Source organism: Ascidiella aspersa, chromosome 7, assembly GCF_963924565.1.
Source record: "Ascidiella aspersa chromosome 7, kaAscAspe10.2, whole genome shotgun sequence".
Taxonomy (NCBI): Eukaryota; Metazoa; Chordata; class Ascidiacea; order Phlebobranchia; family Ascidiidae; genus Ascidiella; species Ascidiella aspersa.
In genome coordinates, this window is record NC_139453.1 from 12,037,584 (window position 1) to 12,062,637 (window position 25,054).

At 37.0% G+C, this 25,054-nt stretch overlaps 1 protein-coding gene across 1 annotated transcript; it reads left to right on the forward strand.

The window, feature by feature from the left end:
- Positions 1-457: 457 nt before the first annotated feature.
- Positions 458-24,728, forward strand: LOC146137831 (rho GTPase-activating protein 26-like). Its single transcript, XM_083394146.1, has 16 exons — positions 458-928; positions 1,628-1,754; positions 2,439-2,541; positions 2,967-3,096; positions 3,491-3,622; positions 3,715-3,786; positions 4,133-4,311; positions 6,719-6,929; positions 7,476-7,586; positions 11,573-11,754; positions 14,852-15,010; positions 16,109-16,268; positions 17,296-17,501; positions 19,432-19,574; positions 20,910-21,517; positions 21,957-24,728. The coding sequence occupies exons 1-16, from the start codon at positions 806-808 to the stop codon at positions 22,572-22,574; spliced, it is 3,264 nt and encodes a 1,087-aa protein (XP_083250272.1). The 5' UTR covers positions 458-805; the 3' UTR covers positions 22,575-24,728.
- Positions 24,729-25,054: the final 326 nt, after the last annotated feature.

Here is a 25,054-nt window from a genome sequence, read left to right on the forward strand (position 1 = left end):
CGTGATACAAAAATTACAAGCATAATGTTTTATTTTATATCAGTAATAAATGTGCAAGTTTACGATAAAACTGTGTCTGATCTAATCTTTATTGAAGAGCTAAGTGTATAGTTTTTAGAGACTACAACAGATATATTTTTCTAGTTTAAAAAAGAAATATATAATGTGAAAGTGCGTAAAAAGAGCCCCTTATTTTGCCAGCGGCGTGTGCAAAAATATTTAATCGGTAGGTGGCGCCAAAGGGTAATATAACTCTTGCTTATGAAATTACGAACAAACAAACTCCTGTTGTCTGTTGTATTGTTTTCTCAACAATCTGAAGTGTCAAGCGTTAAAGTCCAGTAGAAAGCCGTAAAAGATGTTTGCTGGTAAAATAAAAGCGAAAGTGTTACGTTACAAAGATCGATAAATCTATAGAAACCACGCGTTAGGAAAATATCGGCTAGTCTTTAAAAAATGTCGTGTGAATGTTGGCAGCAAATATAGTTGCAAGTTCTACACGCGCTTGCGTTCCATACAACTATGTTGTTTGCAGCATGTACTAAGTGATAGATCTGGTTGGTATTTTTTTCTGGCCGGAGAAAAAATCCATTCAAACATAGTAAAACATGTAACGTAAGGCCGCAAGCCTTTTCCGTTTTAAAGCTTACAAGACTTACTTTTTTAACTTCATAAACTCGTTTCATTTTTGCGTGTGTGTTATTACATTTTGCTTTTCAGATATACTTTGTAGTGAATAATGTCTGTATGGAACAAGATTATCATCAATAAAAACCAATAGCAGTTGTTTATATTTTAATAAAAAATGGTTTTACATCCTCTTGAGTTCTCGGAATGTTACCTTGACTCACCATGGTTCAGAAAAAGCATCCAACAGTATGAGGTGGAACTAGAACATACCAACACCCAAATAAAGCAGCTTATAAAGGTAACAGATTTACAACGTACGTAACTTGTTTTATAGATTACGAACTGTCAAGTAAAAAGCTTCAGTATGAAAATGCTCAATATGTATAATTATTTGAATGTGTTAATTTGGACTATAACAACTGACATGTTTTTAGCAAAGAGCTGTGATCAATGACAAATTTTAATCAGTAGTACAGGTGGAAATATAAACAAAACATGACATTTTCCTTAACAACAGCGAGCAAGTCAAACATGATACAAATCTTATAATCGGTTCAGAAAGTGACTGCAAGTGTTTTAATAGCCTTATTCGTATATATTTAAATATTATGATTAAAAGTCCACTCTTGTTTAAAAATATGTGAGATTTGTAAAATATAGCCAATGCTATTTAGAGGTGGTTACTTAGTCTCATTGGTAAAACGTTTATGACAGGCTGTTGCTTACAGAAGTTATGAGTCATGTGTTTACTTTCTTGTCCCAGTTCTGTTTGGTACTCAATAAACTGGTTCCAGATTCAACACAGTGTAACTACTTAAGCCTCAGAGTACTTCCTTTATGTCAACCTTAATTAAAGCAAATATATATTGTTATTTTTTTAATACATGTATCAACTTACATATTTAAAATTATAACCCCAATATTTTGATATTTAACTATTTAGAACCTCCTATTTTTTGTCAACAAGTTTTTAATAAGTACTTTTGCAATGTTTTAGGATGCCAAGTCAATGCTCAATGCATCTCGCGTACAAACCAAGGCCATGGCTGTCTTCAACGATACCTTGCAGCATTTTCGATTTGATTGCATAGGTGAAAATCTTACGGATGATGAAAAAGGAATAGGTGAGATAGCATGATTCATGTTTTAAAACATGTCATGCTATGATGTGATTAACACATTAATGTATTTTTTTAGAATGTATTGACGGTTTCCATAATATAATGTGTTCCTATCCTATAGCTGTGAAAACAATTTGTTAGTAAAATTATGTTTTTTGCTATTTTGTATCTTATACCCTATTAACACTCTACATAATTTTCAGGCATGCATTTAATATATTGCAGGCCTTTCAATGTGATATCATCTGATCTTTCATTGCAGCGAGCAGTGTATGCCCTATGGGCATGTGATGACTGAGACATAGTTGTCTTCGATATTGTATAAATAGAATTTTTAACTTTCATACATATTTTAAACTGATATCACAAGTATTACCACTTAATTTGGTCATTTACTTAATTATCTACAAGTGGTCTAAATCCTAATTTCCGTTTTATTTAAAATTGCTGTTTTATAAGGTCCATAACATCAAGGGTTGCGATTGCATGTTACAAATTATATCAATAAAAACAAAATAATACATGCAATGTTAGTATTTTGTGCACCCTGTAAAGTAAAAAGCATAGGATATATATGCACAATACATCTTTAGTTTTACCTGCACAAGTCTTCCTTAAATCTAGTTTAACATAACATTTTTTGTTGTGCTCAAGTAATAGCAGTTGGTTGTTCTTTTTATATTCTAGCGGGATCGTTAAATGAGTTTGGTTTGATGCTTAATGAGGTGTCCGAGCAGTGGTCTGATACTATTCAACGGTCTGAAACACAACTCATTGAACCTTTAGAGAAGTAAGTTAACTTTTCTTTAGTACTTTCTGTGACTCAATTAACTTTATGTATATGTACTAAGTTTTGAACAACTGTAGTCCCTTGAATTTTTTTTTCTTTTTTTTTATGTTTTGATCTTCTGTAATTTATAATAATATATATAAAGGAAGTTTTTGTAAGTATCAGTAAAGCTATTTAGGTGTTTGTTTAAATACAAAAATCCCTACATGAGTGGGTTAAACTTTTGTCTACCAAAATAGCTAAATAATAATTGAATACTTATTTATTGTTAACGGAACCAACTTGGTGTGCTGGTATAAATCTATCTGACCACATTAAATCTTCTAACAATGCTGACCATATTGACTAACATCATGCTGTTGTCATAACTTGTATGGCAAGTTTATTTGGATTTCAATGTTGTTAATCATGTTCTCCATACTTAGATTCCGAAAGAACCAGATCCACAGTTACAAGGATTCGAAGAAGCTCTTTGACAAGTCTAGTGAAAAGTACTACAAGCAGCTTGAGCAAACACTAAGCCTTTCGCACAAGAAAAAGGAACAGCAACTGCATGTGCGTTTCCTGAAATTGGGTTCATATATTTGTCATTCTCTGGGCACAGGCGTCATAACAATAGAATAAGTTTTGTGCCCTTCGGCAGTAAGCAACAGGAAAGCTTGCTGTGTTTGATTTCTTTTAGGTCCAGGTATTTCAATCTTTTTTGTGAAGGACCCCCTTAGTTTAAAAAGTGTACCCCAACCCCTACCAAGCTTGACAAAAAGTATATTGGTAGTGCTCATAATCACTAACAGTTAACTCAATAAAAATGGTATTGCAAAATCAATAACAGCATACTATGAAACCTAACTGCCATTTAAGCCTGTCTGAAACCCTTGGGGTTAACAATCTATTTATTACTATGTTTGAATTACCTTTTTGACTATATTTGATTTAACTCATATTGTAGGATTCAGACAACGAACTGATTTCTTTGAAACGTCAATTCCACAAAGAGGGCCTTAACTATGTCTACAAACTTCAAGAAATTCAAGAACGCAAGAAGTTTGAATTCGTGGAACACCTTTTGATGTTTATGAAGGTGGCTTAGTAATATTTTGAAGTAGTTATTTGAACATTGCTCGTAGTACGAAAACAGCAACTTAACTTAAAAACTGTTTACTTTTTTTGAAGGTGTATTTCAATTTCTTTAAACAAAGCCATGAAACTGCTATGGATTGCAGGGAATACATGCAAGAATTGCAGGTTTTTCTTTTTTTAAACATTACTTTTTACCATATATACATTATAATTTCTATCCAAAGTAATACAAATATATATTTAGTCCTAAAATAAGAATTAAGATATATGTGGTATTTTTTATGTCGTCTAGCTTTCTAAGCTACAATATGTATTGCAATGTGGTGCATATCCTTAATGTTTTTTTTTAGTTGTATTGGGCCTATTGCCCATTAATTATCTAAATAATGCCTGATTATACAATTAAATGTTCATAAGTACAGTAACTAGTAGTCTACACACTACCTATGTTGTTCTAAAATTAGGCCCTGAAAAATACAAAGATGATAAATTTTCTTGTTTATGCCTTAAGATGCGAATAATCTCAACTCGGGAAAGGTATGAAGGCACTCGAGACAAGACGCAGAGCCTAATGCAAAAAATGGAGGAGAATCCACATGGGCAAGACACAGACGGACTTGAATTGGATAAGGCAAGGTGGTCTAGGGCCGGATACCTTTTGATGATGGATAGAAACACCATTAGTGCCAGGTTGGTGTACATACGTTACAAACTCCTATAAGTTACAAAGTGGTATTTAATAGTGATTTTGTGTAAGTTTGCCGAAATTTAAGAATTCTGCTGTTTTCTTTATCTGGCAAAACCTATAAATTAAATGTGTAAGATTACATGTCCATGATTTGTACAAAATATGTTGTTTTTTTAATTTAAATAATTGACTGCTTGAATTTGGAAAAGGTGAATAGTTGAATACCCTTCTTAAAAGCTTTCAGTTTGTGTTGTGTGTTTTCTGCTTTATCCACACACTTTGCAAACTGCTGTTCAAATAACTTGTGCTGAACAACAAACAAACCACACAAGAAACCAGTTTGCAGAGAAATAGCTTGTTTGCTAGCTTATATATGAGCTACTAGTGCATTGGCATCTTACCCCTAGTTATACATAAACACGGTAGTAAATTTCTATTTTATTATACTAATTCCCACACAGGTATACAAATTACTGTGTGGAGATTGTGCGTAAGTTAGTTGACTAATATTAATTAAGGAATCAATTTCACTCTAGATCAGTGATTACCAAACTTTTTTTCTCGCGTACCATTTTGAGCTTTTGTACAGTGTTCATGTAGCTGTATTAAAGTTTGACAAATATCATTCCAGGAAGACATAAAAGCCAAAAATTATACAAAACACAGCAAATCGTTTTAATGCGATGGATGTGAGAGCCAGGGCACCTCCGTGTAATAGAGAAAACAGGTGTAATTGGAACTAAGATTCTCCCAAAGACGTTTAAACAACCGAGTATGAAGGCCAGATGTTTTGACGAAATTTACTAGTTTGATCACTCGGTTCAGGCATTATAACATATTTCATACAAATACGCATTGTGGAAGAGCTTCTCCATTGTGTTCAATAGCTATAAACTCGTACTTTAGGTGACCCTGACTGTACTTTCTTTTAAACACGTTCCTAAATTTTTAACAAAATGTAGTTCTCTCACTATTCCTCTATTTTAGAAGAAATTAGTAGTACCGTTCAATAATAATATGATTGAAATATCAATACTACACTGCATCAGTTCATTATTATTACATACATATTAAACCTATTAGCGTTTTATTAGCGTTTTATTATCTTGATCAAGATAAGTGTTACGTCATAAACATGCAAAACCAAAGGTAACTAAAACAATAGATTACTAATTAATTAGTATTCTATGCTAAAACGACATTACGAATTAACCAATCTGAAAGTTTTGAAAGTTGAAAGTTTTTGCAAATTTATCAGTATGCTGAAGTTGGTCGCGTACCACCTGAAAGACTCTTGCGTACCACTGGTGGTACGCGTACCACTTGGGAACCACTGCTCTAGATGAATGAATGCAATTTGAAGTTTTCTGTATTTTTGTTTATGGTTCCTTTAAAAAAGATCAGAACATTCTCTACTAAATACAGTTTTTCCTAATTAACACTGGTATTTATTCCTATTAAAAAGTTATTTTTATGGATAAAATACGTTAGGGGGGCAAGCGCTTATAGTTAACTTGAAAATATACCAATGTAGATGGTTGGATTGCAATTCCTCAACCTTAATCACTTGTTTACATCTTGTGGACGGTTTGAGTAATTCCTTTGACAGGAAGGCGTGTCAATGTGTTTGTTTTTTTTACAAGCGTCAGTGTATTTCCCACACTTTCGTGTTACAATCACACAACACAGATCCATGCTCTAATACCTATTTTGTAAAGATTTAAATCCATTTAAATTGTCTACACACATTACTATTTGTTTTTAGAATAGTAATTATATTTTAAAAGTTTGTTTTAACAGAACCTTGTTGATTTAAAAGTTATTAAGGGTTTTAAAGTTTGTGTTGGTTTCATTCGGTCATAGGAACTTCTACTGTTAAGTTCAGCTTTCTTCTTTTGTGACAAATGTAAAAAAAATATAATGGCCCTATGTAAAATAATAAGGTGTTTTGGGACACAAATTTGGAACACACTGTACCTTTAACTTGACTAGTTTTCAATGATTACTGGCACTTGACACAGTTTGACTTTATTTGTATTTATTCCACTTTGCATGTACAAAAATAAAAAACGGAAACTGAACCTCATTTCAATTTTGGCTCACTTAATCTGCATTTATATATAAAAAATGTCTGTGACTTTCCTATTTTAGTAATCTGAATGCCTATTTTGTTATATATATTGTTTAATTTTAATTTGAAAGAGCGTTGGTTAAATCGTTAGTACAAAAAATGTGACTTAGGATAGTAGTTATTATTTTAAACAAGCAACACATCCATTGAAACCCGAAAATTGTATATTTAATTTAATTACATGTATGACCTTGTTTGTTGAAGAACTTACAGTGTTGCTCAGTTGTTAAAAAAGTGGTGCTATTGTTAATCAAAATCTTCCATTTTTTTTCTGCAAGACTTACCTCGAAATGGACACGATTCTTCTGCACATACAACAAGAGCAACAAGCTCTTCCAGATTGTTTCCACTTTTCACCATTCTGGCCCGGGCTTCAACAACAACCTGCTAAACAGCAGCACAAACCTGGAGCCAATGATTGTTCGGACTTGCACGAGACGTAGCACAGACTCAATTGACAAAAGATTTTGTTTTGATCTTGAAGTTGAGGTAGGCATGGGCAATGGAAATTAAATGCATTTTTTAGGAAATTAACATTTTTTTATGATGGCATATGGTAACATTTTAGTGGTATTTATGCAGATCAAATGCCAAATTATTTGCTCATTTACAACATACTGTGATCAAGCGCCTGTTTTGCTTACTTCAAAACGCAAATTTCTAACCGATTTTACCATAATCAAAGATATTGTTAAGCAAATAGTTATTTGGGGGTGGCATGTCCTGCTTAACCCCCTGGATTTGACCTTGTAGCAGTTTTGTAATGACTTAAGTCAATGACTTGACTTAAGTGCACCCAACTTTTCTTATTCCATCATACTAGTAACATCATTTGGTATTGAATCAAGCCGCCTCAAATATCAGGAACGGTTAAAATATACAATAAGTCTTGCTACTCTGTTTGTTGTTAACATATAGAGTTTTTAACCCTTTCTTGTTTGTAGTTTACCTTACCAATGGCTACAAAGTTTAATGTCCATATCCTATTTTTTTAAACATGTCAAAATGATCTTTTTATCCCTACGTTCGCCTTAGGATACTGGGGGAAAAGTCCTGATGCTGACCTTTCAAGCTGTGTCGGACCTCGATCGCAAGAAATGGATGCAAGTGATGGATGGAAAAGAGCCAGAATATGTGCAATCAAAGGTAGTGTACTTTGCTCTGTTTTGACATTGAAAGGTCAAAGATGGAATCCTCCTGTCAATTATTTTTTAGCATATATTGTCTAAAACAGTGCTTCCCAACCTTTTTCAGTTCCCGACCACTTTTCATGAAAGTGTTATTATGCGACCCACAATGACATGTGACCAAACAAATAAAAAACAAATTAATGAGAAAAGAAACACTACATACACAACTTAAGCTTGATATTGGATATTATTACATCAAGCATAAATGTTACGTAATGATAATGCAATAATTTCCCGATCTAATAGAAAACTGTAACATTTAGAAATGCTTCACGACCCACTGGTCTAAAGGAAATGTGAAAGTACATTTTTAACTAGGGTTAAGTGATAACGTAAATGTTTATCTTTTAGTTATTTACTTTCTCTGTATAGATCTTTAAATTCATGTTACTGAAAATACAGGATGCTGAATGCAACCATGACCATTTTCTAACTTAATTTTGGGTTATTACTAATGTCTTACAAGATAAAGAAAATTATCATCTAAAACCACAACTATAAATAATAATTGAGTCGAGTTAAATTTAAACATGGAATGAGAAATACACCCAAAGCGAAAAAACAAACAAAAATATACATGTTGTTCTATTTTCCTGAACAGTCTATAATTTGAATACATATGCCCCCCTCAACAGTGTAAGAGTTTTTTTACCACTCATTCATTTCGTCCTAATTTCTTTAACAACAATGATGTAACGTGTTACGTCTCATGACTAACGTGTAGTGAGGTTGGACGACGGTTTAAAACGCTTTGTCGACAGTGTTTAATCATTCTTATATATATTTAGCTTGACCTGACAAACCTTTAAGCCGCAAAGCATGACTAGCGTTTACTATGTCGTGTTATGACGCCTGATAGAGCGCAAAAATTCCCTGCCAGAGGCGGGCGCCGGGCGTACATATGCTTTCTCTAATGTCTTTAGCCGTTCGTCGCTTCTTCTAAATTTGCCGGAAATTTTGAGGCTGTGTGTTGCAAAATGTCGTGCCTTGAATTTTCGCCGATCAACGCCGCTCGAAATAAACGAACTTTGACGGATTTCCGTCAGATGAAAGGCGCGCGCTACAAGGCGTTCTTCCAAAAGACCTCGACGTGTTTGGTATTTTACAGGCGTAAACAGTCGCCTGTGTTCGCACTTGTTTGGTATTTCTCAAGCTCAGCGGCGTAATTTTATTTGCTGCCCCGTTTTTTCCCCGTATTTGATGACAGCCTTTGCCAGGCGTGGGTTTTAACGATGCTTTAACGTCGATGGTTTGTCGGCAGTAAAAAGTAGAGTTTCGCAGTCCCCACGGTGTGTTTATGACTTCACAATATTTCAAAGATTCCTTATTCTTAAGTAAAATAGTCCCGTTGCGTTACTATTGAAACACGATAACATTGTCTGTAAGGTGGTTATTTAGTTCTTTAGTTGAAACTTGTATATATCGCGTTTTTGTTTTATCACCCAATTTCAAAAGTTTTTGGCTTAAACACTTGAGGTATAAAGTATAAGCATTGCAGTGGCTTTAGTAGTATAATGGTTTACCATAAAGTCGCTTATGTATCCTAAAAAGGTGCTTAACTAACTTTTTAAAATTACCAGCTGTCCTATTTGTTTATAGCTTTACCAAAATAATGACTTAATCCGCAGCTACAACATTGCCATGACAATAGCTTTAAATAGCATTTTTTGCATTGCATTGTTGTTGCTACAGCTTTTTAAAGATGGCATCAATTTTTGCAATATAGTTAGCTGTCCGATTTATTTAATAAAACATGCGCACACATATGTACAAACATGCACACACCTGCAGTGAGGTTTGAACTCACGACCTTCGAATTATATTCGACTTAACTAAAACTTCCGAGCAATTAGCTTCCCTGTTTCCCAAGGTTTTTCACAAAAGAATAACAGACTCAGTCCATGTGTTAAAGCATGGCCGGTAATCACCAGCTGTTCTGTTCATTAACAAATTCCCCACAAAAAATGTGATTCGTTGTCGTCAAATTTCGAAGCCGGTTCGTTTCCAGATCCGTTTTTCACCCAGTGATAGCCGCTGTTTCTTGAAAACTCGCGCTTTATATTCCGAAAAATCTTGAATTCGGCCGGCCAGCTGTTTCGCTCGGAAAACATGTGACGTCACACGAGACCCGTAAATTTGCCTCTTTGCACAGTGATGTCACAGAGTCTTTTGTTCGCGCGGCCAGGCCGACAAAAGTTTATTGCACCGTAAACAAGTGAACGGCTGCTCGTTAACCAGATAAAGGCACGCGAGTGTGCATAAAAGTGTTTGCACGCCAGATGAGACGTTTATTCAAGAAATGTTTTCCAGTTTTTTTTTTTGGGGGGGGGGTATACGATATGAATTCCGAAACGGAAGTCGCGTTTAAAAGCTGGCGTTTTCCTACTAATTGGTTGTGTGATACGCATAGTTTTATTTTATATCTTACTTGGGCGCTAGGGAGGATGTTTACGTTTCTGCACAAAACCTTCGAATTTGCAGATTTTGCCACAAAAAAAATTAAAACTTGTTTAAAAGGAAAGTATAAAAAAAAACATTTCTTGGTTCTGTTGTCACACTATTTACCTAGTTTTTAGCTCATTTTCTCTCCATAAGTCGTTTAAAATCTTCTTTAAAATTTAAACTATTCATGGCGTGTGCTGACAGGCACACGCCATGACAGGTCTTGAAATGCGATGTTGCAATGTCTTATGTAATGTTACATCCCTATCGTGCACTGAGAGTGAATGCCCTTTTATGTGGACTTGGAACTTGACTCAGACGTAGTTTTTTAAGAGCCAGTATTCAGAATAACCCTAACACATGTTATTTACCCGATAAAAGTCAACGCCCAGTCATATTTTGCACTATGCCTATATAAGTAGCCCTGGAATGACTTGCTTAATTTAAGAAAATACTATAGATGGTTATTAGCCCTGGAATGACTTAGCTTAATTTAAGAAATACTATAGATGGTTAACAAAAACGTTTTTAGGGAATACAAATTTATCTAAATATTTTTTTTATCAGCATTTTATTTCTTTTGAACGTTTTATCTTGTTTTCACTGAAACTTGTGGTTGTGCTGAGTTAAGAACAAACAGAGTGAAAAGCCTTAATAGGACCTAAAATAAGAAACGCATTACGTAATTATGTAACTTGTCATACTGGAAATTATGAAAAATGGCCAAAATTAGGTTTAGGTTTAATAATAAAGACCGTATTTTTAACTAATTGCAGAGAAAGCTATTACCCCTTAAATTTTTTTAGGAATGCCAGTTTTGTCCCCTTTCAATTAGCTCTAATGTTCTAGTGTTTTTTATCGACTATACTTCGTCATCATCAGGCTTTATGTTGTTTTTTAACCTATGGTGCAAGGTAGATAGTATCCACACCACAACCTATTTCTAGTTTATATTGCCTTTGGCATTTTATGGTTTGTTTTGTTTTCAACTTTGACTATTTTTAAGTCAACAACAATTAAGGTTCTTTCCTATTTCGAGTGCTCAGGAGAGGTACAAAGCCATGCAAGGAAAACTTACACTAAGCCGATTGTGTTTAAACAAATTTGTTACTTCTTGCCAGTGTTGTAAACAAGTCATTTTGAAATGTCTTAAGCCCTGTCAAGTCATTTGAAAAATAGCTGAAGTCCAAGTCGAGTCTTCATGAGAGCAAGTCGATTTCAAGTCATGTCATCGACATAAAAGTAAAATGTTAAACTATTATATTGGTAAACTCGTCCGATTATAATCATCAATTTAACTAAAAAGATAACACAAACGCAAAATACAGCAATAAAAGCGTTTAATGTGCAAAACTCGAACGCATTTAACAAAATGACCAAAGTTCAAGTCAATTCAGTTATCAAAAACACTTAAGTCAAGTCATTTGAAAACAGTGGCTTAACTGCACTTAGGTCAATTCAATAACTTAGGTCATTACAGCACTGCTTCTTGCATATCAGGACTTTCTCAAAAAGGAGGGTCGGTTCAAACTGGATAAAACCGGTTTCGCGTTCGTCGAGCGGGTTATCGACGAGATCGAGAGGAGGGGGGTGGACCACGAGGGGATTTACCGACTGGTGGGGGTCATGTCCAAGGTCGACCTGCTAGTGCAACAAGCCCTCGACCCGGACCTCCAGGACAGGTAAAATGATTGTTTTTGTTGTTTAACTTCTTGCTAATGGTTAAACGTTTTCACTTGTTCCATTGTTAGCCTGCGTGGGTCATTTGATCGATTTTTCTAGCCGCCTAACCTGGGCTATTCGCGCACGAAAGTTCCTGATTGATTGACTGATTTCATTTAGTGGGCCCCTCTGAAATAAGGTGCATTGCCGTTGGAAACCAAGCTTGTGCGCTTAAAAATAAAAAAATACGACTTAGGTTCTGCGACTTTGACTTCTCAGTAGCATATGATTGCGCACTTTTCATTTTGTTTTCTTTAAAATCATGTAGTTTTTCGTCGGAGGTCATAAAAATACCATCCATACTGTTTCGAAACTTCCTTTGATTCGCGAACGAAGGACCTCATTAACTGATCGGGGCAAGGTTCGTGTTGTGACTTTTGCACCGCAAACAAATAACAGCAGAGTCGCCCACGCCTGGCCACTATTGTTGTGGAAGGAAAGTGCTGAAACGCACAGTTGGTGCTACCAGGACGCCAACCGTTCTGCTTCCTGTCCCGACCTCCCTCCTAAAGCTGCCGGTCGATGGAGGCGTGATTCACCTCGATAACTGTGAGCGGATTTAATGGGCCGCCAGACCCCCCAAAACCGGTCAATTTGTACGGTGTACTTTTTTCTAAGGGTAGAAAACTGCGCATGTGCAAACGGGAAACAATCTTTCATTTAGTTAAAAAACTGAATGATTTTTGGAGCATAATGGTTGGTGGTTGTAGTAAGACGTAATAAGAATATCAAAGCCCATACAGAAGTAGGTGTCATTTTGAACGTTTCGAATAACATTACGATGTTGAAAATTAATAAAGATTTATTCGAATCGTTCAAAATGATACCTACCTCTGTATGGGCTTTGAATGATTGTTGAAATGCCGCATATTACGTTTTTACGGTGTACAAGCAAGAGGTTTGTTTTTTAATAAACCTGTTGACGAAATGATCATTGGAAACCTGCAAATATTTTTTTCCAAAGTATTTTATTTGATTTTGCAAATTCGACCAACTTAGTTGTGGAGTAGCTTTTGGTTCAAAATAAAACAAAAGTTTGACGACCTATCATTCACCAGCGGAAGTAATCCTTATTCCAATTAAGGTAGTAATCCGATTTGCATTTGCCCAGCGAAGGTTAATCCCTCAATTACAAAAGCTTACAAATACACTTTTACTGGGAACACAAATTGAAAGGTTTGCATAAAGGTTCCATTTTGTATTTAAGATTTCCTTTGTGACTTTTGCATCTTAACGGTGACTAATATTCGCAGTTTCGGTTACTGTCTTAAGCAGCAGAAGATGGATGTATTATTATCCTTCATGACGATGTTAGATTTATAACCTTTCACTTTATCCTTATCCTTATTGGGGTTTAAGTGAACGCCTTTTGGTCGAGATAACAATGCAAGCGTTTAAAAATAATCTTGTTTCCTAAACTCTTCTATTGCTAACTTTCAAATTAAACTTTTTCTCAACTCAACATAACACATTAGTGTCGCTTGCAAAGTGCCAAGTTTATTTAAAGCTCAGAATCGTACGCGATTTAGGCCATTTTACCGATGTTAGAAACGCTTAACATCGTCTAATCAAAAATGCAGCCTTTTCAATCTGGCTGAAGTTTACCCCCCTGACCGCTGTACATGTGCGGTGAGATTTGGAACATGTGGAATTCCACTCTGCCGTCAAAGTGACATGCCACTGATCGAGTGTTTTCAGTTTCCTATAAAATACAGGAGGGATGCAGTGTCCTTCTCGTTTACACATATAAAACAAAACGCTGCGTTTAAACTACTTTTTTGATGCGCCTTCGGTTACACTTTAATGTAGTACTTTTCACCTGACGTTCTTCTTTAATATCATGAAAAACACTATTAATTTATAAAAAAATAACAGCAAATAAATAAAAGTGAAAACATTGTTCCACAATTTGTCTAACCCTAAAATTAGTACTCACCCAAGCCAATTACTGGATACGGCTTTAAATGATTTATGATCATTAAAACTCAAATAAGGTATTATGATTCTAAAGTTGATGTACAATTTCATCCGCCCTTGGGAATTCTGGCTACTTTGCCTTCACGCTGTTATTGATGGTTGCCCTTTTATGCGTATTTCGGTTCTTAGCCCTTTAAGTCATCATTTTGTTTGTTGAAGACTACAGAACGTTTAAATGAGCACTCGTTAAAGACCGTGAACGACGTTAGCGACAATTCAGCCAGTCGCATTGAACAGGACTTTTTCTTGTAATGGGATCGGCCCTTGTTGTTCACAGCTGGCTGCGTTGTGCAGCTGGCTGGAACGACTTCGTAATTGTGACTGTATAGTGATGCCGCCTGCTGATATGAAAGCCTTTTAGAAATGGCAGTTTTCGTTTTTTATTGAAATTTGTGGAACCCACCAATACATTTTGTTCCACTTTCGAGCAGAGCAAAAGCTTAAGTGTATGTAATTTTATATAAAAACACCTACATAACATAAATATAGATACTCTTATAATAAAGATTTTTTTACTCATTATATTCAATCGTTTCATGTATCTCGCTTTTATTAAATAAAATGCTGTAAAAAATTCATTCCAAAGAAATTTTTGACATATATAACTAGATTAAAATAACGCCAGATTTACCTAGGCAGCAATCTTGTGTCAAAAGTTCTTTTGTAAATCTTGTTTTTCAACGTCTTTTAAACAAGCTGGTTTGTTACAACGAATAAAAAACATTGAATTTCGCAACAAATCTAAAAGTTTTTTTATGAAGTAACCCATTAAGTGTTATATTTAAATGTTGTCGTTCACCCATATATTTATAACTAAAATGAAATATATAAACTTTAAATAGTGATTGGTGTGAGCCATTAGCTCCTTTAACGTCAAATTTATGTCGGATTATCACCTATTCATTGGTTTTAACATAAAGCTGTACAATCCTTCACTTATGTTTAAATTGGGATCAAAAAGGCACTTTTAAGTCACATTTCGGTCGAAAATTTCTCCTAAGATTCTGGGCATTTGGAATACTAATTCGGATGCCATTTTTACTAATAAATTTAATTTTATGTTTTTTTTATGTTTTGCAGCGTCGACTATCGCAACGAAAACGACTGGGAGATCAACACGCTCACTAGCGCCCTCAAGAGCGTATTTCGCAACCTGCCCGACCCCATCATGACCTTTGACCTGCATCGCGACTTCATCAACGCCGCCAAATGCGAGAACCCTGCCGACCGCGTCACCAAGTACGTCATTATGCACTACCGCCTGACGTCACGTGCACACGATGACGCGCGCATGTGATTTTGCGTGGGAGCGTGGAAATCAGCTTATACGGTTTTCCTGAACGCTTTGAAAATCCCCGGGTATTCTAGACAAGACCTTATGTATTTTTAAACCCCGGGTTGCCAATTTGTTGGGCCGCCTTTATTTTTTCCTTTAGTTTTATCCAGGGTTACCATACCGTGCTTATTTCTAAGATTTGTGCTTATTTTTTATTGCCTTTACTATACTGTTTACTATACAAGTTTGGTGAACCCCGGCCAAATACGTCACAGAACTTCGTGTTGTTGAGAGTATTGTATTTGGATACCTCCAACAAAATCCTGGATCCGCCCCAGTTATCAAAAGCGTGCTTATTTTTCGTAGTAGCGTGCTTGCTTATTTTGGTAACCCTGGTTTTATTAGTAGCGTGAAACCTTTAGATCTGAAGAAAAAGGAAGCCGCATGCCTAGTAGTAAGCGTCACAAATCGGCTTAAAAGGTATTGGAGGTTTAGGACAGGAAGAGGTGCCATAATGGGGTTAAGGGAGGTCGAGCAGCTTTCGTACAGAGTGGCAGCTTTGACGCGTTTTATTTTCTTGCATCGCTTGCTACACTATATTTAAAAATTCAGCGAAAAATAATTTAAGCTGGCTAGACATGACATCTGTCGTTTGCTTTTCTGTATACAGCGCTTTTCTAGACATTTGACCAATGGAGTTTTCAACCTACAATACGATCTATTTCACGTATAATGCAAAATTTCTGGCCTTCTTAATTTCAAACCTCATCTTAGATAGCTACAAAGAATTAAAACGATGACTTCACACTATTTTAGGGCTTTTTGTCCCCCAATTAAAGGCTCCTAGAGGGGGGACATTTCTAAACCTCTAAATCTCACCACGAACCACTCTACGCAATTGTACAATTCTACGATGTATACTTTTCTAGAAAGCTCAAAAAGAAAATCGGTCTGAAACATACCAAAGCAAAATAAAAAAGAAATAGCGGCCAAAAGGAGATGTGATGTCACGCTAATAAATTTTCGGCTCAAATAATAACCATATCCTTTACACTTTACAGGGTCGCCGCACTACTCAACCGCTTGCCGCCCGAAAACAAGAAAGTACTCGCCATTCTTGCCCGGCACTTGCGTAAGGTGGAAGCATGCAACGCCAGCAACAAGATGACCATTCAGAACCTCGGCGTATGCTTTGGACCGACGCTGATGCGCGATCGACAGGTTTTGTTTTTATTGTTTTGTTTTCGATGCTTACGTTTTCACGCCGCCTTAATCCGATGTAATCACCTGACTTTGTTGATATTAAAGATTTTTTATGGCTTCGTTATTACCGAAAAACGAATGTTTTTTTTAACTTATGCTTGTCTTTGTGTAATTGCAAGGCTGACCTGTTTTTGCTGAACAGTGTTTTAAATATGACTGTCCTGTTCATATCAAAGATCGAGTATTATTTTCATATCTTTGTGTTGCTTTGATACTTGATATAAAGCTATTTTTCTAAGATTTTTTCACATTTTTTATGTTTTTACTGGTCCCTTTGATCGAAGACCAATCATTTTTGCTTAAAAAGGCAAATACGCGGAAGCAAAGTTATTTGTAAATTTTGCAATCTTTGTGCGTTGCTTATTTTGAGATTCGTAACCGTTTGAAAAGATTAATTCTGAGAAGCAATCCTAGACAGTCATTTTTAAGCTAAAGTTGTTTATAGTGTGTTGTTGTATCTTGAATGCACTCATAGCTTCCGAGTGCCTGGTTTGTGGCACCAATGCGGGAGACGTCATTGTCACAATACACATACGTCACAGATTTTCTGAGTGATTCCAATTGGTTTCGCTTTGAGTTCTGGCGCTGCCCATCTCGAGAAATAACCTTTGTCTCAAATGGTCTAGAAAACACAAGGGTAACACTGATTTTTTAATTTAAAAAACACCGGTGTATGTTGTAACTTTTTAACAAAACAAGATAGTATTCATAATGGTTAAACAACTTCATTACTTGCATTTTTTTTAACCTTTTTTATATTTTGAAATCGAATTTTTAGGCTAATCACGCGTTCAGTTTGCGCTCTAACCCTTTACAACATGGGTCGGCAAACTGTGGGCAGCCATTTTTTGATGGTTTTGCGTAGTGTGCCTTAAAAGAGTGCTTTGGGCCGCGACAAAAAAGTTTGCCGACCACTGCTTTACAATCATGAATCACTTTCCCAAGCATTCAAGTTAACGTTTCGTCTCCCTTCTCAATCTCGCAGGAAACCGTCCAGTCGATCATGGAGCTCAAGTTTTCCAACATCATCGTCGAGATCCTCATCGAAGAATACGAGGCCGTGTTCGGAGATGAGGGGTCCGGGGACCAGGGTCGCGACGCGCCCCCTGGAAATCCCCAACCGGGGGAGACCAAGCCCCACCGGGCCGCGCAGGTCAAAGCCACCAGCATCAACCGGCTGCCTTCGCAAAGGTGAGCTGATACGGAGTTGTTTTAGTTTTAGCTATTAGGTCGTCTTGAAACCGTGTTGATCAGTGCAGAACTTAAAATTCGGTTGTTTAATTTTTCGCTGATGAAACGTACTTGTTAAGGCCATTGTGTCCTTGATTTTTCCTCGATCAAGATTTTGAAGATCGGATGCTGTTGATAGGATAGGATGCTGTCCCTTAAGAAGGCGATTTCGATAGATTGCCGAAACGTTGGTTAACAATTACAATTACCAGAAGAGCTGATTATTATAGGATGCCGTTGAAGTTATATTATTTTCATATAACGTCTGCCTGCCAGGTCTAATGTCATTCAAAACAGCCTAATCTGATAATTGAAGTTTTTTCTAGCGTTTTGCCGGCATATACAGGTCGCATTTAGATTTATGTTACATTTTTTTATTTTTGCAATCTATTCGCGAATCGCTTACATCCCTTAATGAGAAAACGGTGGCCATTTCGGTAAGTTTGCTTCTTTCTACCCCCTTAAAACGTTTTCACTCCACAATTTGCATGCAGCTATTTAAAAATAAAGCAGAATGGCTGTTGTGTGTTTTTGCCTAGTTTCTCATGTGAATCATTCATTTCTAAGAAAACTTAAAGCGAAATTAAGTACAACTAATTCCTATACGACTGTTTTCACGCCATGTTCCGTCACATCTTTAGTCAGTCATGTGCGATTTTTTTCTGTTTAAAAAGTGAATTCGTGTGTACTTGGGACTCCCTAATCAGCGGACCATCGTTTAAAAAAATAAACTATTATATACTTTCAATTTCAATTAACAACCAATATCGACTAAATTTAGATAGTTAAACTCGGAAACGCTCGGGATGTTCATAGATCTTTGTCAGTCAATAATCATTTGACGTCTAACCTGTAATCATACATGTGGGCATCACAACACTTGTATTATTATGGTACCACTACTGTGTTCATGTCATTACATGCTATTTGTTTGTTCGTTGAAAAATCCTGAAGAAGGGTAAAAGCCAATATTTTTCTTGATGTTGTATATTCAAAACGGACCTATGGTGTAACCCACCCTATTGTGCTTCATATTGATGACTCAAACCATTGTTGTTGATGCACTGCGCTAAACATATTATCTGCATGTGTTCGGGTAGCGGTTCGCGGTATGGATGTGCTCCGTTGAAGGAGTTGAGTGATTGTATTGAGAAGGATATAATAGACCGACTCGTGACTTAGCAGATTATTATCGAAACTCCGAAAGAGCCACCCTTCAAAAAGTTGAAATATGCACGGCTCGCATTATAGAAAAGCTTACACCTTTAGGGCATTTCCCGCGTTGAGTGGAAAAAATCTTCACAATCGTACTTTGAACTAAATTCCGTTTCACAGGTTTGTAAATTACAACATTTAACGTGATATTAGAAGGGTTATAAAAATTAAGCATTTTATATCATACGACAACTTGTAATATCATGTCAAATGCTTTGCTTAAATGCATATAAGTAACTGTTTTTAACGACTTGACTCGGTTTCTGGGGACGCACTTTGACTTGTCTTTCTAACAAGCTACTTGACAAAGAAGATTGTATCTTTTAGACTAATTCCCCTCTTTTTATTATTTTTTAACTGTGCTTGCAACATTTTTAGTGTTTGGCATCCCTACGCAAAAAATGCTCGCATTTGAATGTGTTTGACAATTTAAAAAGTACAATTTTCTTACAAAAATGCCAACTTGGTTTGACTTGTTGTCTTCTGAAAAACGATGTGACTTTGCCAGAAACAATTTAAAATATCACCTGACTTAGAATATGCAATATGCATGAGCAGATTTTCACCTTTGGCTATAAATATTAAAATTTTTGGCTATATATATTATAGGCAAATACGTAAAAAGGACAGGCCCGTGACCAAACACTTAAACAACACAAAATGCTCTTAATTGCAGGCTCCGCTCGCGTCCCAAGGCAGTGTACGAGCTCACCAGCATGCCTAACATCCTGGAGAAGAACAACACCAAGTCCACCTTCCGCAGGGGCCAGGCCTTCCGATCGCAAAACGGGAGATCCCCGAGTCCGCGACACCGCAAAGGTTCGAGCTGCTCACTGTAACTGATTTGTTTCTTTTTCGCAGCTTGATAATCTAACAGGCGTGACAGTGATGTTGCTGTTTCAAGCGTAGTCCTCTACAGTCTACAGTGCGTATGGGGAAGCTAAATATTTTTGAACACTTTTTTTCCTGGAAATAAAAATTATTAAAGGAAAACAGAAAAAACAAAGACCATAATGGAAAACTATTGGACCCGATCCAATACTGAGATACTGAAATACTATCAGTGTACACGTACAGGAATTTATTAAAACACGCAAAGGCTTAAACGAGTGGATTCCTTAATTCGAATGAATCAATACAAAATAATGTTAATAAAACAGAAACAGAATCAGTAAGTTGAACATCATTGCCAAACACTTACAAGTAACTAACAATATGAGCTCCTACCGCTACAAGGTAGTAACATCAACTGCAGTAAGGACAACTACAATGTCAAGGCACCATGTGCTCGGTGACATTTGGCCGCAAGTTATAGAATGATTACACAATTAAATCGGTCATAAAGCACTTACATAAAAATGCGGTTTTGCAAGCTCACTGTTAAGCTTAACAATAATAACATGAAAATAACAAGACATGGTGGCCACAAAGTCTTTGAATCTTTAAAAGACTTGAAATTATTTTTAAATTTATAATTCTTTAGGATACTTGAAAAAAAAACTCTTCAGTAGTTTTAAGGAACCAAAAGAGTGCAAATTCCAAGGACCACTGTCTGCGAATTTTAAAATATGTCGTTCACGGGGTCGTTCACGGGTGTATCCCAGGGGTCCGTAAGTTCGCCAAATAAAGTTTATGGTTCAGTTTCTCGTGGGATTTTGAACGCCTATCTAAGCATGTCTGGTGGACCACCGGTAAAAAAAGGTAGCTCGTCCGTCTTGAAACCGCGTTGACCAGGTCGTAACTTTACAATTTAGTTGTATGTGTCCTTGATTTTTCCTCGCGCCTTGACTTTGAAGATAGGATGCTGTTGATAGGATGCTGTCCCTGAAGAAGGCGAATTAGCGCCGAAACGTTGGTTAACAATTAAATCAGTAGAGCTGATCATTATAGGATACCGTTGAAATTGTTTTGTTTTCATATAACTTCTGCCTGTCAGGCCGAATCTTACCATTAAAGTTTTCTCTATCGTTTTGACGGCCAGTTCGCCTTTAGATGTAAGTCACATATTTTTGATTTTGCAATCTATCAACGAATCGCTTACATGCCCCGGTGAGTAAACGGTTGCCATTTTTTGAAGTTGGCTTCTTTCTGCCCCGTTTAAACATTTTACTCCACAATTTGCATGCAGTAACGCGCCCTTTCCCTTTCACACAGACATGCTGCGAGTGAGCGACGCAACCCATCCGGGCGAGTATTACTCGTCGACCGACGACGACGAACTCGGACACATTTCGCCGCTCGACCTCAACCTGGGCTTCGACGGCATCGCAAAGCCGCGCCCCAACGACAGGGGTGACCAGCAAAACCCCCAGCAAAACGCCTACGTCAACGTGCCCCCGGCCGTGCCACCACCCCCGATCCCAGCCCAGCGCGCGACCAGAGCCGTCAAGACAGTCGAAAAACAGCAAGAACCGGCAACCGGCAATTCGTCGGACGCGACCTCGAGTAACACCAGCGACCCGGGGTCAACGACCGCACCCGACTGGCGTCCGAAGCGCGCCGGGTCACCCTCGGCCAAAAAGCGCCTTTCGTCTCGCAGCAGCCGCGTCCAACGCCAACCGGTTTACGCCAAAGTGAACAAGAACCACAACAACAACAACAGCAATAGCAATAAAAAGTCCGGCGCCCTGCCCAAGCCCAGATCGCTCGCCGTCTCGTCGGCCATCGTCATGCGCAGCAAGAAGTTCCTGGCCTCGGTCAAGGAAGGGGGCTCCCCCACCGTGCCGGTCAAGTACGCCCGCAAGATGCTGCACTCGCCCTCGGTAAGTTGCCTAGTCGGCGGGATTGTTTGTTTAACTGTTATTGTTGTGAGTTGTGAGCCAAGGCCTTGCAGAGATCAGTTAAGTGTCGAAGATTTTTTCTCGATAGAATTAAATATATTTATATGTTACTCAAACATTGGTGATTGTTTGTTGTTACCTTAACTACTTTTTAACAAAAGCGTTTCTTCTATTTTTAGTATCGTTGGCCGAGAAGAATCAAGGGTTTGATAACTTAATCACCTTCAATTGTAAAATTGTTCTTCTGGCAAAATTTTATGAAAATACTAACGTTTCGCCCACCGTAATTCGGACAATCTTCTTTCAGGTGGTCAAAACGTTGGTATATTTAATTAAATTTTGCTAGAAGAATAATTTTACAATTAAAAAAAGCCTGGAAGCAGCAGCATATTCGTTAATAACCTTCGCCTTCATTCTATAGAAATCAAAGACCAAGTCGATCCACACGACCTCGCCCAGCTCCAAGAGCCCGACCTCCAACCACGACCCAACATCAAGCTCGGCCACAACTCCTGTTGTTCTGCGCAAGCACGACAAGGGAAAATCACCGGTGCCGACCCGTCGGCCCAAGTCCGAGTTCATTCCTAGCGCGTTCCAGGTGGAAGAGGACGACCTCCAGGTGCCCCACCCCTTCGTGCCAATGGCGACGGGCAAAGTTTCCAAAGAGCTGGGTAAAACGCGGAACGGCGGCGACGCGGAAAATAAAGAAAGCGGAGTCCGTCCGCGCTCCTCTGCTGTGCTTACATCGCGTGAAAGCGTCCGGCGCCTTTCGTTACGCTCGAACTCCTCGTCCGACGACGAATCCGACTCGGTCGAGTTCCTTTCGAGTCGTGACGTCACGCACGACGCCGACGCGCCGGTTATGACGTCACGCGCGCGGACGCTGTACGCGTGCCAGGCCGAGCGCGACGGCGAGATGTCGTTCCAGGCCGGGCAGCTGATCACGGGCGTCGAGGAGTCGGACGAACCTGGTTGGTTGAGGGGAACGCTTAATGGCCGGAACGGGCTCTTTCCCGCTAATTACGTTAAGTTCGAATAGGCTGTTTTATTAAGATAAAGGCGTAGCTCGTTTGTTGAGCAATGAAGTAGCCTTATATCAGTGGTTGTTAAAACTGTCGCTGCAAACACATGGTTTCAGTAGAATCTTTTTCACACAAATATTCTTCCAAAACCAAAGGGGCTTGTTGAAATGGCAAAGTGTTATGAAGATAAGGGATTATGAGCCATTACGATATTTACAAAAAGAAAAATAGTCAGCTGCAATAACCCAGTTGCCCAAAATTCAAAAACGCGTTATTTGACTCTAAAGCTGCTGATATACAACCTGATAGTCCTCAGTATACCAACGTAAAATCACCCCATAAAGTTGTGGGAAAGTTCGGTGTGGCGCCTTTATTGCTGCTGGATTTTCAACAAATAGGAGCTGGATCGCTAACGATTTGTTTATCTCCGTTAAGTTTTCGTATACCTGAAGATTTCTGTGTTTCGGTTTTCTGTGAAAATCGTTAGGTATTATAATCCACCCATAACTATCAGTATGAAAGCTCCCGTGTCAGTATCTGAATTTGTATATGTTAGGTTTTATTTTCGAGTAATGCATTTTACCTATTTTTTCTATATAGCTTTTAATAAATTCCTGTCAACACTCGGAGTGTCGAGTTCTAATACGTCAGGTGTTTTTTTAATTTTAAATATCTTACGCGATTTTTTTTAATTCGGAAAAAGTGTGTTCTATTTTTTTTTTTTTTTGAACAAGGTCCAACGCAAGTTTTGATATAAACAAACCCTCGGCCGCGTTAACTATTGTTCCATTGGTAGGTGTATAACGAAACGTTTCCGCGTTGTGTGATTATTATATGTCACTTCCACTTTACCTTCCATGAAGCATATAAGTCTTGCGTTGTCTTCATATAAATATGTTAACAAAAAAACTGTCTTGCTTTGGATTGCCTGTTTATGTTATTTCTTACAGCGTAAAAAATACATTTTTTTCAATTTTAAATAAAAATTAAATTCTAAATTTAAAGTTTTCACAAAAAATTACTCTATTTTAAATCGGTCAACAGTCGTAAACTTGCCAGCAGAGAATAATAAATGTGTTTACTTTTGTAATAATAATTTTTTTAAATGATTTCAATTTTTATTTTTGGATACTAATCGATTTTGTTATACATTTGCACTGCTAGAGGCCTACCTTACTCTCATTTGATTCCGTCCTTGAAAATTATAAATGAGCGAAATTATGTTTCTTTTTTTCCCCAAAAATTTTTGTCTTTAAGTTTTTTTTTTCAGAAATAATATCGGCTTTTTGTTTTATTTGATATTTGTCGGCAGCAGAAAGTGTCGTATGCCTTAAACTGTCGAAATTTGAAAAAAAACAGCCGAACTTCCGCCGTCTTGCGTCACGCTTTAGCTCTAGTGTCTTTTTCCATTTGCTTGCCGACGCTTTTGTATTGTGGGCAGCCATTTTCTCCAAGACATATTTGCGTCCCTGACTTACCGCTTTTCATATGCCAGAATCACAGTCTATATTGTATAATTATGTATTCCTTTACTTTCAACAGTGCAATTAGATCGGTCGTCCAACGGGTGCCTTCTATTTTCGACCAAAATAAACCGATGCTTGTTTTTTGCATCTAAAATACGAGCTGCTATGGTTATTTTAAAAATTTCCAACAGGATAAGTTTATTTTTTTATTGTTTCCGAACCTTTAAGCCAGATAAAGTTTTTATTTATTTGTCTACTTCGTTTTCAACTTTAAAAATGGACTTTTAAAAGTGGAATGATTGTTCTGTATTGCTTGGTTTGATAACATTTCATTTTTTGCGGAATCCTTTTTGAAGTACTATTTTCATCTTGTTCCTGACTGATATTGTTTACATCGCCTTCCCTTGCATTTTTGTTACTGCTTTTTTGTCACAGCTTTATCCTGTCTTTGTGTTCAAGTAAACCTAATATTGTCTTGTTTGGGATTCGTATCCACGCTTCCTGGAATCGAGTAATTAACTTTAGGGATCCTTTTTTACATAAATGCAGTATTCGCATGTTTTTGAGTCTTCCCGTGACTTTACATATTTGTGTATTATATCGCAATACCAATGCCTTTTACATTTTTGAGTTATAACTACTTGTTCTAACGTTCCCGCATCCCATTACTGATCGTTGTTTTGCGTTCCCTTCCAATTGCATATTTTTGCCGTTTCAGTTACTTCATTTTCACGAATTATAGGAACCTTTGGAATGTGGAATGCGTCGTATTTGTGTCGATTTGGAAGCTTTATTAGACAGTTAAAGTTCAGGAAGACTTACTGTTGAAAACGAATATTTCAACGCATGGTATGTGTTATATGAAAACAATTACAATAAGACGCGTTGTCTAAACTTTAAAGGATATATTTGTACATTATTAAGGTAGAATAAATATAAGGACAAATTCGAAATAGAAATACGTTTAATTGTTTATACTTGGTGTTTTTTGCCTTTAGTTGACCTCAAATATCCTTTTGATACAAAAACTG